At 39.7% G+C, this 14666-nt stretch overlaps 1 protein-coding gene across 2 annotated transcripts in view; it reads left to right on the top strand.

Annotated features, from left to right (window-relative positions):
* The window catches only part of LOC118389324 (VPS10 domain-containing receptor SorCS3-like), a 221716-nt gene extending 213789 nt beyond the window's left edge, over positions 1 to 7927 (top strand). For both annotated transcript variants that reach the window (XM_052527778.1, XM_052527779.1), the window contains 5 exons: positions 1927 to 2058; positions 2375 to 2474; positions 4080 to 4185; positions 6481 to 6641; positions 7120 to 7927. In XM_052527778.1, the coding sequence (XP_052383738.1) occupies positions 1927 to 2058; positions 2375 to 2474; positions 4080 to 4185; positions 6481 to 6641; positions 7120 to 7178 (558 nt within the window). In that variant the 3' untranslated portion in view covers positions 7179 to 7927. The remainder of the gene's footprint in view (positions 1 to 1926; positions 2059 to 2374; positions 2475 to 4079; positions 4186 to 6480; positions 6642 to 7119) is intronic.
* Positions 7928 to 14666: the final 6739 nt, after the last annotated feature.

Genomic DNA, 14666 nt, shown 5'->3' with positions numbered 1-14666 from the left:
CTTCCAACGTATGAGGCTCGCACTGCATTTAACAGTTTGATTGTCTCCCCCTAGTGGTACCCGCGACATATACATGTATATAATGTTGTGAACAAACTAAGTTTGATTCCAACATCTGGAACATTTCTGTTGTTGTAAGGGTAATAATATAAGCCAGATAGGCCTATTACATACATAACCGCCAGTAATAAAGAGGGTGTTTTGTCCTTCTCCTGTTTTCATCCCAGTCATCAGTGGCAGAGCATTGGGCTAGGCATTTGGCATCAATGTCTGTACAATTAATAAAATGGACAATTTAAGAATTGTTATATAACATACTATTTACAAGTAGAATGGATTGGTCTGCCTTGTGTGGTAGTTTTTTTGTGTGCTCTTTAACACTCTTACATAGATGTCATAACCAACCATAAAATATTGTAATATACAATACCAGTCAAAAATGTGGACACAGTTTTTCTTGATTTGTACTATTTTCTACATTGTAGAATAATAGTGAAGAGATCAAAACTATGAAATAGCACATATGGAATCATGTAGTGACCAAAAAAGTGTTTAACAAATCAAAATATATTTGAGATTTGAGATTTTTTTAAGTAGCCACCCTTTGCCTTGATGACAGGGCTATCTTCTGTACACCAACCCTCCCTTGGCACAACACAACGTATTGACTCGAACGCATTAGGAAGGAAAGAAATTCCATAAATTAACTTTAAACAAGGTTAATGTTAATTGAAATGCATTCCATGTGACTACCTCATGACGCTGGTTGAGAGAATGCCAAAAATGTGCAAAGCTGTCATCAATGCAAAGGGTGGCTACTTTGAAGCATCTAAAATGTGAATATATTTGGATTTGTTTAACACTTTTTTGGTTACTACATGATTCCAGATGTGTTATTTCATAGTGTTGATGTATTCACTACTGTTCTACAATGAAAAACCCTTGAAAGAGTAGGTGTGTCCAAACATTTGACTAGCACTGTATGTCACAACTTGTCTAAATATATGTGTCATAACAGTGACAATGTTATGTCAACTGTTATGACATATGGTTAAAACCGTGTCATAACGTGTTATCAAATCAAATCAAATGTATTTATATAGCCCTTCGTACATCAGCTGATATCTCAAAGTGCTGTACAGAAACCCAGCCTAAAACCCCAAACAGCAAACAATGCAGGTGTAAAAGCACGGTGGCTAGGAAAAACTCCCTAGAAAGGCCAAAACCTAGGAAGAAACCTAGAGAGGAACCGGGCTATGTGGGGTGGCCAGTCCTCTTCTGGCTGTGCCGGGTAGAGATTATAACAGAACATGACCAAGATGTTCAAATGTTCATAAATGACCAGCATGGTCGAATAATAATAAGGCAGAACAGTTGAAACTGGAGCAGCAGCACAGTCAGGTGGACTGGGGACAAAAAGGAGCCATCATGTCAGGTAGTCCTGGGGCACGGTCCTAGGGCTCAGGTCCTCCGAGAGAGAGAAAGAAAGAGAGAATTAGAGAGAGCATATGTGGGGTGGCCAGTCCTCTTCTGGCTGTGCCGGGTGGAGATTATAACAGAACGTGGCCAAGATGTTCAAATGTTCATAAATGACCAGCATGGTTGAATAATAGTAAGGCAGAACAGTTGAAACTGGATACTAACTTATTATGATGCTAGGTGTCAAATAAAGTGTTACCAAAAAAGAAAAGTAGTATTTATGCTGACTTGTCATCTATTGGTTTGGTGACAGATTGTAGCATTGTTTACATGGAGGTTGTATTGGTTATTAACACATCTTGGTCAAGCCCAAATCTTTTTCATAGTCACCTCCCTCTCCTTTGATTTCAAAAATATGTATATAATCTAAGGGCAGTTTTTTTACTGTAGACTAAGAATACCATACAAGTATGAACATATTTCAACAGTATTGTCCATTGTCAACAGGTGTCAGACTTTCCAGAGGATCAGCTATTGGTTGCAGTGTTTCCAGGTGTGCCAACGGCCGCTGAGCTCTTCCTGTTACCACACAAGAACCAATCAGAGGGCCGGAAAAAGAGCGAGAAGGAGCTAGAGCAGGTATGGGATAGTTAGATTGGACAATGACATTTTGAGTGTCATTGTAATTCTGTCATGGCAAGTATGACAAATTGTTTCCAATCCTTCATGCCAATTCACACAATAGGATAAATGCATTGTCATGGCTGAAATGACACACACATGCAGACATTAATTTTATACTTCTAGTCCGACAATTGATACAACTGAACCAATGTGGTGGGTGTCATGACGAAACAGCAAATGCTATTTAATTATGCAGTGTGTGTGAATTGAAAGAGCTGTAAAGGGTGATAATTGTTTGACTAAATGATTCTTCTTCCATCTACTTCAACAGATCTCTGAGATACTTGCCAGCGCTCTGAACCAGAATCTGGTGGAGTTTGAGCTAAAGCCAGGAGCAAGAGTAATTGTGTACATAACACAGCTAACTTTGGGTAAGGAAATAAGTTAGTATCAAGATAATTAAATATATTAACTGCATGTACTTGCATGAAAAATCATTATTTTCTCGACATATTCTCCTGTTTTTCATCTGTGCTTGTTTCTTTTTGTGATGTCATAAATGCAATGTCATTTACTGGAGCTAACGTCTGCATATTTGTATAGCATAAACCAAACACATTTTTTGTTCTCTATTTAGAATGCCTTATATGTTTGTCACCATCTTGGATGTAGAAAGATTGGAGGAGGACGTGGGAGGAAAGGGAGAATGGATTTTATTTTAAGTGGAACTCCTTGAGACAATTGATATTTTATATCTACCATCAAGTCGCCCAACATCTGTTCACTGTCTTGAACAACCATCCAACCACAAAATGAGTGTTGCACTGAGTAAAATTTTGTTGAGTATTTTTCAGTCCTTGCGAAAATGACAAAAAAAGAGAAGTTTGTTTCACAATGCATGCAAAAATCAGAATCGCCTAAGAATAATCAACATTACACCAGTTGGAGTATTGGCTCAAAATGAGACAAACAAATAACTACTCTTGGCTGCAATTAAAATGCTTTACCAGCGTCCACCCCAAAACAACAACAAAATCCTCTTTCACATTGGATGGATAGAGACCATTAGTCCAGCCTTCTACTACAGTATATACTCATACAACACCACACGTACGACAGCAGCTGGGTCCACATGGAAGAGTTGAGGGTTAAAGTTGGAAGTGCCCTTAAGGAAAGTCCACATGATTTCACGTGTGGAAAATCAGATAATTTCACGTAAAATGTAACTTCTTGGAACTCTTCACATGTTGTTTTCTCTGTAAGGGCGGAGGTGGAGGTTGGAGAGAGGATTTGCCAGGTTTGACAGGTCTAATAGTACATATTCTGACGGTTCTATAAGCCACATAATCCCAGTGAGAACGCATAGCCTTGAGCTGGCAGTCTGTGGCTTAAAGGACTAGGTATACACAAGCAGGTCTGCGGGTGCTGGACCATAAAGTGTGGGTGTGTGTGTGTGTGTGTGTGTGTGTGTTTGTGTGTCAAGGGTGTGTAATACCACAGAGAGAGGTGTTAAATAGTATAATCAGCACCACATACTTCCAGTTTATTCCACAGTAAGTGTTGCTGTGTTGCACTTCATTTGTGACAGTTGTAAAAGGCTTGTTTTAACCACAATTTAGCATTTACATCTAAATATAAATGCTGCTGTGCTTGTTTAAAGCCAATGTCTTTTAGTTGGAGAAAAGGTAATTACATGCAATCACAGCCTTTTAAATTTGGGATATTAAAAATGCACTATCATTGCCTTGGATCGACCCATAATACATAGCCAGATTAATTTACTTGAATCAACAAATGGATTCAAGTAAAGCATATTCATTGACTGTATGTAGCCCTACTGTAGCAGACTATTTTGAAGCCAAATATATATCTCAACCGTACTCCATGGGTGTTATTAGTGATACAATATCATACAGTATAGGATCAATATTGGCAATGAAGCAAGTAAATCTCCGAGGCATTCCCAGATTAGCCTTTATTGTGTTGGTCTGTTCTTGTTATGTTTAACGTTCATCGTCCACCACCCTCTGTTACAGCACCATTGGTGGATTCCATCCCGAGACACAGCAGTTCAGCCATGCTGATGCTCCTGTCAGCAGTATTCCTTGGTTTAGCAGTGTTTCTCATCTACAAATTCAAGAGGTACGTATGTACAGTACTTTATGATTATATCTTTGAACACTGTATCGCAGCACTGCTTGGATAACCTGCTATCATCATTAATAATGCACAGATTGGTAGGGCCTGCATCAACCAACAATTAACTAATGACGTTTCTTTGAAGTAACTTTTCAAATTTCCTTTATACTGTAGATGCAGTAAACAGATTTAGAGTGATTTGGATGCATGAGGCACGTGTGTGAATCAGTGATGTTATGTTAAGAAAACTATCATTCAATTGCTTAATATGCTGTTGCCATACTTTGGCTATTAGTAGCTGAATTATTAAAATGATTCTCATGGAAAAGTCTGCTGAAAACGCATCAATTATGGATATGGAAATTCCCGCATTAATCTAAAGAAAAAACAGATTTATTGAAATGTCACACACGACAAAGCAAAACAATTAAGTAACAAAATAACTTGTAATTGGAAAGAAATTGAAGTACGAGTGGATGAAACAAATTTCTGTTCATAAATATACATGGGGAAATATTTTTCTTAGATTAGGCAAAATGTATATGCATCAGGGTTACAGTCTTATATCACTACATTGATGTCAAATGGGGATTTAATGATGTAAAGATTAATATTTTCTTAGTTAGATATCTAGTGGCTTCATGATAATAGGGGGATTAATATACACTGCTCAACAAAAATTAAGGGAACACTTAAACAACACAATGTAAATTCAAGTCAGTCACACTTCTGTGAAATCAAACTGTCTTACTAAGGAAGCAACACTGATTGACAATAAATTCCACATGCTGTTGTGCAAATGGAATAGACAGCAGGTGGAAATTATAGGCAATTAGCAAGACACCCCCAATAAAGGAGTGGTTCTGCAGGTGGTGACCACAACTTCTCAGTTCTTATGCTTCCTGGCTGATGTTTTGGTCACTTTTGAATGCTGGCGGTGCTTTCACTCTAGTGGTAGCATGAGACGGAGTCTACAACCCACACAAGTGGCTCAGGTAGTGCAGCTCATCCAGGATGACACATCAATGCCAGCTGTGGCAAGAAGGTTTGCTGTGTCTGTCAGTGTAGTGTCCAGAGCATGCCGTAGGAGGGCAACAACCCAGCAGCAGGACCGCTACCTCTGCCTTTGTGCGAGGAGAAGCAGGAGGAGCACTGCCAGAGCCCTGAAAAATTACCTCCTGCAGGCCACAAATGTGCATGTGTCTGCTCGAACGGTCAGAAACAGACTCAATGAGGGTGGTATGAGGGCCCGACGTCCACAGGTGGGGGTTGTTCTCACAGCCCAACACCGTGTAGGACGTTTGGCATTTGCGAGAGAACACCAAGATTGGCAAATTCGCCACTGTCGCCCTGTGCTCTTCACAGATGAAAGCAGGTTCACACTGAGCACATGTGACAGACGTGACAGTCTGGAGACGCCGTGGAGAACGTTCTGCTGCCTGCAACATCTTCCAGCATGACCGGTTTGGCGGTGGGTCAGTCATGGTGTGGGGTGGCATTTCTTTGGGGGGCCGCACAGCCCTCCATGTGCTCGCCAGAGGTAGCCTGACTGCCATTAGGTACCGAGATGAGATCCTCAGACCCCTTGTGAGACCATATGCTGGTGCGGTTGGCCCTGGGTTCCTCCTAATCCAAGACAATGCTTGACCTCATGTGGCTGGAGTGTGTCAGCAGTTCCTGCAAGAGGAAGGCATTGATGCTATAGACTGGCCCGCCCGTTCCCCAGACCTGAATCCAATTGAGCACATCTGGGACATCATGTCTCGCTCCATCCACCATCGTCACGTTGCACCACAGACTGTCCAGGAGTTGGCGGATGCTTTGGTCCAGGTCTGGCAGGAGATCCCTCAGGAGACCATCCGCCACCTCATCAGGAGCATGCCCAGGCGTTGTAGGGAGGTCATACAGGCATGTGGAGGCCACACACACTACTGAGCCTTATTTTGACTTGTTTTAAGAACATTACATCAAAGTTGGATCAGCCTGTAGTGTGGTTTTCCACTTTAATTTTGAGTGTGACTCCAAATCCAGACCTCCATGGGTTGATAAATTTGATTTCCATTCCATCAGCACATTCAACTATGTAAAGAAAAAAGTAGTTAATAAGAATATTTCATTCATTCGGATCTAGGATGTATTATTTTAGTGTTCCCTTTATTTTTTTGAGCAGTGTAGTATTGTCAACATACCAACTCTGAACAAAAAGTGTAATATACATGCTGCCAATGGGACGGACCATCATTGAATAGTCATTCCCTGTATCATGGCTGATGTCTGTCTACATTTACCAATCTGTAGAAAAATCCCCTGGATGAACATATACGCGGAGGTGAACCAGGAGAAAGAGCAGGAGATGATCGGTTCGGTCAGCCAGAGTGACAGCACGCCTAAGACCACCCTCAGTGAGTTCTCTACGCCCAAAGAAGTCATGGAGAAGGAGATGGACGCCAGGGTTAAACGTAAGATACATACATAGTCTGATAAATCGTTTTTGAATAGCAAATTGCTAATTTGGTGACTATGAACTTCCAACAATATTTCACATACTTTGTCCAAATTAATTTTATTGGACTAAAACACATATGGGTCATATCTCCATGTATAAAATGTTGAATTTTGACCTGCAGTGTATACACTACATTGTGTTATAAAGTCTACATTGTTTCTTCACATGGAATTAAATGTTAGGAAAAAGGAGGAGTAGATAATCTTCAGAAGAAAACAAGGAAACAAACGAACCAATGGGTCAGCCACTAATGTCCCACATATGAAACAACAGCTTAAGAGCTTTTGATAAGACACCATAATGAAACCCCAGTAATTAACAGGCAGTATCAGTGTCAAGGTAGGTATTTGTTTCGCAGACATCAAAGCCTCTACTACCAGTGGACTAACCTATGTTGTTCTTATCTTGTGTTTTTTTTCTCTCTACCCTAGGACGAATTGGAAATGCCTGTGAGAGCACAAGGGAGATTCCTAACTGTACTAGCGTGTAAAGCCAGGGAAGGAATGCAACAAATGTGTACAGACTTAAAGTATTGCCATTTTGAGGGTTCACTCTTTTCTGGTTTCTTTTGTAATTTCTCAAACACAACCCCAATGTTAATAGTTTTCTAAGGACCTCATTTATACTGAAGTGCATGGGTGTCTTGTCTGATAGCATCTATGCGGCAAATTGGAACTCAATCCACTAAATAAGACAAGTTTTAATAACAAGTATAAGCTACATAGGCCTACTGTAACACAATTTGGATTATGAAGAAAGGTTTAATTTTCAGTCGGTAATTGTCTTATTTCATTGACTTTTCTCAAAGCCTTTATCAAAACCTATGAAGAGAGTAATGTACATTTCTTAACATTTTAGTTTTCATGAGGTATACAAGTTTTTGTCTGTATGGGCCATTAGGTCTAGGTCTCCGATCTAACAGGGAATATTATTGAAATTGTACCATATTATCTTTAGATATCTGTTATCGCTCTGTATATAATATATGTATATTTACTTTTCACACGCTTCTAGTAAACATACAATGCCGAACACAGGAGATCTAGTCATGGCCTGTTATCAGTTCTTAAAAGTTTGTTAAAAAGAATGATGTTACTTATAGAAAGAGTCCAACTTTGTTTTTAATGAGGTCCTTGACTTGTGCATGTTATTATTAAGGACGAGATGTATGTGTTGTAGATAAGCAAGTGTTGTAAATAGTTATTTTCTATTAATTAAAAGAGCTCAGTCATTTTTAAATACAGTATATATAAAGACTTGCATATTATTAATTTAGTTCATTTATGGCTATATAATTTATCTGTCTTGTACAAAGGGTTTAACTGTTAAGATGGGCATCATTTTCTAAATATCAAACCAGGTTTACACAACGCCACCCCTGCTTGAAATAAAAAAAACACAGAATTGGTGGTCATTTTTACCTGCATCTCAACAGTTAAACTCTTTGTAACAGACGACACTAGCCATAAACATCATGGGATTATTTCCAATGTTTGCCCTTTGAATGTAACGAGAAAAGTGGAATTAACCATTTATGATCCATGGATATAATTTGTGTCTGACTCATCAAGATGATCCCACATTGTTGTAGATGTCAGTTGTTATTACTGATGAGTATATTGTATAAGGCCTATCAGCGTGACAAGGACAAGTAGCTTCGGGGTAGTTTGCAGTGATGTATTTGATCATGTCCTTTGCTGGCATCTATTCATAGAGTGTTCTTTCTCTGTAAAGTATATCAACTCTCATAGAGTTTCATGGTAATCTCCTCAAACATTATCTCTCAAACATTATTTCCATACAAGAAGGGAACAAAACAACATTGTGGTGACTTTCCACTCATCTGATGAGGTGTCTAGAGTAAAAACTACACAAGAATGATTTTAAAACACCATCCCATCCATATGAGTCTTATCAAATCATCCCACTATCAACACATTTCATCAGCTTCATTGAGAAGTTAGAAACCAACTGTTGAGTAAAGTTCCACCACTTGAACTCCCTACTGTAATGAAATACTGTACACACAATAGTGTGCATGCTATCTTGTACCTAGTTTCCTCCACTCCACTGCTGTGCACTGCAGTCCTTCGAAAGCTGTCACTAGCAGGAGTAGCAGATAGATCCAGTCACGCACAGGTCCCTGGCAGCAGGTGTAGCCAGTCTGGCAGTAAGCAGAGATGGGTGGATGATTAAGCAGCGAATTCACCATGCCGAGCTATCCCACACTGCCGTGCCTGGAGTCAGCACGTGATGACACACAGGAGAGTGAGACGAGAGAAGGACGGGAATGTTTAGAGAATGTTGCACAAGCAAAGTGATTCCCATGATCGTGTATATAAGTGTGTTCATGAGCTTCTGTATATATAGTCCCTTGTTACATTGTAACAAGAGTGGTGTTACATTCTAATAAGATTGTTATAGCAGTTGTCATAGCAAACTGTTGCTGTAGCGACATGCTAACATTGTTATGATTTGTCAAACTCCATCTGCAGAGGCATTCTTCCTGACAGGACATAACAAAGCAACACATTGTTTTGTGGTACGTACGATAATTGCGTCATCCTCACACATCTGACTATCCCTGTTGTGTTTGTTGTTGATAACTCATCTTAATGTTCTCAATGTCACGCCGGCTTTGTTCAAATACTTATTAAAAAGAAAGATTAACGTAGTGACAGATAACGGGAACATTAAAGTGTTTTTTCTTTGTGTCATCTCTGCCACCTCCAGTTCCTACGGCAACTCCTCCACTGCCTCCACTGGCAGACAAAGCTGAACGAGCTGAGGTAAAAGGTCACTCGGAGTTCATCCACATGTATAATTCCTTCGGAAAGACTTTCCTTTGGCACGTAAGGCCATTAGAACGGTGGATTACAACCATTCATCCCATGAGCCTCGAAGCTCCTTTTACCCTATGAGCGGGAAACATGCGTTGACATTTTAGCCTTGGTCGTCGATCATTCAACAGTGCTGTTCTTCAGACATCCTTCAGAGGCAAGACCTGTTTTGAAAATATATTTTTCTGTACTGCTGCAGGTTTGTAGGGAAAGTAATAGGGTTTTGTTACATTTGTTTCAGTTTGTGTGGTTATTTATTGGTGTAGATATTTTATTCTGCAACATTCGTTTGAATAGTTTTCTCTTGTGTTCGTTGCTTTACATACGATTCTATTGAGCTGGATTGATTATTTTTTTGCTGCAAATGCTGAATAAGATTATCTATGAAATCTGAAAGGGAAATAAGATTGTGGGAAAGGGAAATCTTAGTGTACATAGATGCATTAATGAGGTCAGTGGAATTTGTCTACATTTTTGCTATTGTTTGTATGTGTATTTCACACTATGTTGAGGTGGAAATCGGAGTATAATGCTTGTTTGAATTTCATCGTGACCCATCAAATGCATAACAGTTAAAAACGACTTTGACTACCACCACCGATTTCTGTATAATAGCTATGCTACCAGCTTATACGAACGGGAGTTAGCTTTTAGCAGTCACTTCTTCAAACCTGAAAAGGAAAAACTTCTAATTGTTATGCGGCCAAACATACGCAAATCTCACTTTAGTAACCACTTAGTGGGCCTGTTACAGTATATCAATCATGGCAGGTTTGACTATCCACTTTGTTAGGTCAGATTTGCTGAATGTGCGCTAATCCCCACGGTCTGCGTTCCATTGACCTCTTTACCACATGCATTATGGTTCTAAGGGCAGACCATTGTAATACTCTTCATTGCACAAATGCATGCATCATCAGTACTGTTCCGTTTCATCTTTATTTCAATATTTCTACTGTTAAGAAACTGTCATTTTGAAATTGTTTCAAATAAATGTATTTTTCTACATTAAAGCATTTCTCTCTGTGTCATGGAATTCTTAAAACTCTGAGAAGGGTAATAGGAGATGGTCTGCACTGCACAATCAACTGACTTTCTTATTGCTATATCCCATACGTTACTGTGTTAGTGTGTGTGTGTGTGTGTGTGTGTGTGTGTGTGTATGTGTGTTTCGATCCTCTGTTTCTCTCACTCTCTCTCTCTCTTTCACGCACTTGCTGTCTCGACCTCTGAACGTTCGGCTATGAAAAGCCAACTGACATTTACTCCTAAGGTGCTGAGCGGTTGCACCCTCTATAACCACTGTTTATATTATTTGACCCTGCTGGTCATCTATGAACATTTGAACAGCTTGAAGAATGATCTAGCCTTTGTGGCCATGTACTCTTATAATCTCCAACCGGCATAGCCAGAGGAGGAGCCACCCCTTAGAGCCTAGTTCCTCTCTAGGTTCCTGCCTTTCTATGGAGTTTTTCATAGCCACTGTGCTTCCACATCTGCATTGTTTGCTCTTTGGGGTTTTAGGCTGGCTATCTGTATAAGCACATAGTGACAACTGCTGATGTAAAAAGGGCTTTCAAAAATAAATGTGATTGATTGATGCGTGTTAAAAGGACGTTTTGCAGGTCATTCCTGCAAAACATTACAGTTGTCCAAGTGTTACAGTGCTAAAACAGTGTAATGAAAAATACAGTTTTGGGAAAACCAGTGTGGAAAAAGTGTTTAAAAGCCAAACTTCAGCACAAACCTTTACTCAAAGTCTAACAACTCCAGTTTCTCCTAGTTTATCAGCACTGAAGTCGTTAAGGAGCCAGCAAACCGCATCACTGTACACTGTCTGACAAACCTTGATACATTACACCTGCTTCAGCCAGCTAAAGAAGCTATAGCCAGGAGCTAAAGTGTACACAATGCTCTCCCTAGCACCAACACTGCAGATCAGAATCAGCCATCACTTACTTTCACTGCTGCAGGCATTTAGACAATATACTGCTGTATTCCTGTCTGTCACGATGTTACTGTGTGGAAAATGCATTATCAGAAGCTATTAGGTGGATATGTATGTGTCTCTAGTGATGGGCACTAGCAGCTACAACAGTGTATGTAAAATACTTATGGTAAATGCAAAGGTTGCAAGACAAAGGTTGAGCATGAATAATGTTAATATGATTAATATGATAGTTTGTGAATTGCTGTCACCGACACTTGATCAGAAATTCTAAAAGCAGTTTTGTGTATTACAAGTTAATCTTACGATACTGCAGTCATGTTATACAGCAAGTCCCTGTTAAAGCTACTGTATCTTGTTACTGTAGATACTATACTGTATCTCATTATTGTAGATACTATACTGTATCTTGTTGTTGTAGATACTATACTGTATCCTGTTTTTGTCGATACTACACTGTATGTTGTTGTTATAGATACTATACTGTGTCTTATTTTATTTATTTGGAATATTTTCCCAATTTCCTCTATGGTAGCGAGGTCACTGAGTGTCTCCTTCCTGAACCCGCCTGTAGACGGTAAGAGCGGACGAAGCGGTGAAGAATTGATTGGAGGCAGAATATTTGCACTTGATAAAATACCCTTGTCAAGAAAGATTGCAGCATTGTCATCTGCGAAGCCACCGTCCCGTCAAGGGATTGGGCCTTCACCAGACAGTATAAGTACTCTGTCACTTACCTCTTGAGACTCTGGGGGCAGTATTTCATTTTTGGATGAAAAACGTTCCCGTTTTAAACAAGATATTTTGTCACGAAAAGATGCTCAACTATGCATATTATTGACAGCTTTGGAAAGAAAACACTCTGACGTTTCCAAAACTGCAAAGATATTGTCTGTGAGTGCCACAGAACTAATGCTACAGGCGAAACCAAGATGAAACTTCAAACAGAAAGTGAGCCAGATTTATGAGGCGCTGTGTTCCAATGTCTCCTTATATGGCTTTGAAAGCGCCAGGAACGAGCCTACACTTTCTGTAGTTTCCACAACGTGTCTGCAGCGTTGTGACGTATTTGTAGGCATATCATTGGAAGATTGACCATAAGAGACCACATTTACCAGGTGTCCGCCTGGCGTCCTCCGTCGAAATTGGTGCGTAATCTCCAGCTGCATGTATTTTTCCATGTGATTCAGAGAGGAAACCAAACTTCCACAAATGATATATCATTGAATAGATATGTGAAAAACACCTTGATGATTGATTCTAAACAACGTTTGCCATGTTTCTGTCGATATTATGGAGTCAATTTGGAAAAAAAGTTTGGCGTTTTGATGACTGAATTTTCGTTTTTTTTCTTAGCCAAAAGTGATGAACAAAACGGAGCGATTTCTCCTACACAAATAATATTTTTGGAAAAACTGAACATTTGCTATCTAACTGAGAGTCTCCTCATTGAAAACATCCGAAGTTCTTCAAAGGTAAATTATTTTATTTGAATGCTTTTCTTGTTTTTGTGAAAATGTTGCCTGCTGAATGCTAGGCTTCATGCTATGCTAGCTATCAATACTCTTACACAAATGCTTGTTTTGCTATGGTTGAAAAGCATATTTTGAAAATCTGAGATGACAGTGTTGTTAACAAAAGGCTAAGCTTGAGAGCCACTATATTTATTTCATTTAATTTGCAATTTTCATGAATAGTTAACGTTGCGTTATGGTAATGAGCTTGAGGCTATAATTACGCTCCCGGATCCGGGATTGCTAGTTTCAAGAGGCGAATAAAGGCTCTCCTTCGATTACAGTTTATTTCACTTTCTCAGTTTTCTGTCGTAGTTAGTTAGCAGATGGACCGACTTGGGCATGAAATGGTTACCGCTGGACGGCAAGCCTGGCATAAACAAGGGCCATTTGTTCCTTGTCCCTTTGAAAGCCTTCAAAGCAGCCTCATTATACCTAGGGTTAGATTAATAGTAGGGCCTTTCTCCCTCTTTCACTTTTGGACCCATCACAATGTCTTACCTAGTCTGTGTTTACACAGGCAGTCCAAATCTGGTATTTTTCCTAGTAATTGGTCTTTTGACCAATCAGATCAGATCTAAAAAATATCTGATGTGATTGATCAAAAGACCAATAAGTGGACAAAAGATCAGAATTTGGCTGCCTGTGTAAACACAGCCTTAGAACCCCAAACACATACTCTAACGATTGGCGAGGGTTGCTGATAGACCTGTGGGTTGGGTAATAGAATCTTGGTTCTAGTCTAAAGTGTATTTACACATTGTTTTAATGTGAGCTGGGCTGCCATGCATGTGCAAACCTCCCACACATAGGTTGACACTGATATTGGTTAGGTTGGCACTCCTGTGAAGAGGTGGTTTGATCATAAAGATGTACATTTTGTCAAGCCCACCCAGGTCCCGAGACTGTGTTTTATGGTGCTTAGGATAGATGATTATGAGTAAACATAATTATATTTTCAACAGCTAGTTTTTCTGTAATAAATTATTTTATGATTACTCCATATCTCCCACAAGAAATTACTTGCGTTTCCGTGTAATCACTCAAACATTGACATCAGAGAAAATGGTGCCGGAAGAAATGGCAGCAGTTTTAACGGCGCCCAACCGATTTTGCAATTCAATTTTTTTTTGCGTTATTTGTAATTTATTTTATACATAACGTTTCTGCCACCGTATCTTACGGCAAAAAAAGAGCTTCTGGATATCAGGACAGGGATCACTCACCTCAGATTAGATAGATTTTTTTCTTCAACAAGCAAGACGCACAGGATATTCTCCAAACACCCGACAGGGCCAACATCCCCGTTATATGCAAGAGGAAGGAACGCAGGTACAGGGGTCACAGATTGGGATGCCTCATGTGGACCCGCAGAAGGGAAAGCTGCCGTTATATTTTACTCACCAACGTGCAATTATTGGACGAGGTACGATCACAAATATCCTACCAACGGGACATCAAAACTGTATTATCCTATCTTTCACGCAATAGTGGCTGAATGACGACATGCATATTCAGCTAGCGGGATTTACTCTGCACCCGCAAAATAGAACAGCACACTCCGGTAAGAGGAGGGGAGGGGGTCTGTGCATATTTGTAAACAACAGCTTGTGCACGAAATCTGAGGAATTCTCTAGATTTTGCTGACCTGAAGTACAGTATATTGTGATAAATTG

This window comes from Oncorhynchus keta, chromosome 10 (genome assembly GCF_023373465.1).
Source record: "Oncorhynchus keta strain PuntledgeMale-10-30-2019 chromosome 10, Oket_V2, whole genome shotgun sequence".
NCBI lineage: Eukaryota > Metazoa > Chordata > Actinopteri > Salmoniformes > Salmonidae > Oncorhynchus > Oncorhynchus keta.
Note: the sequence above shows the minus strand (reverse complement) of the source record. Positions and strands in the feature narration are given on the sequence as shown.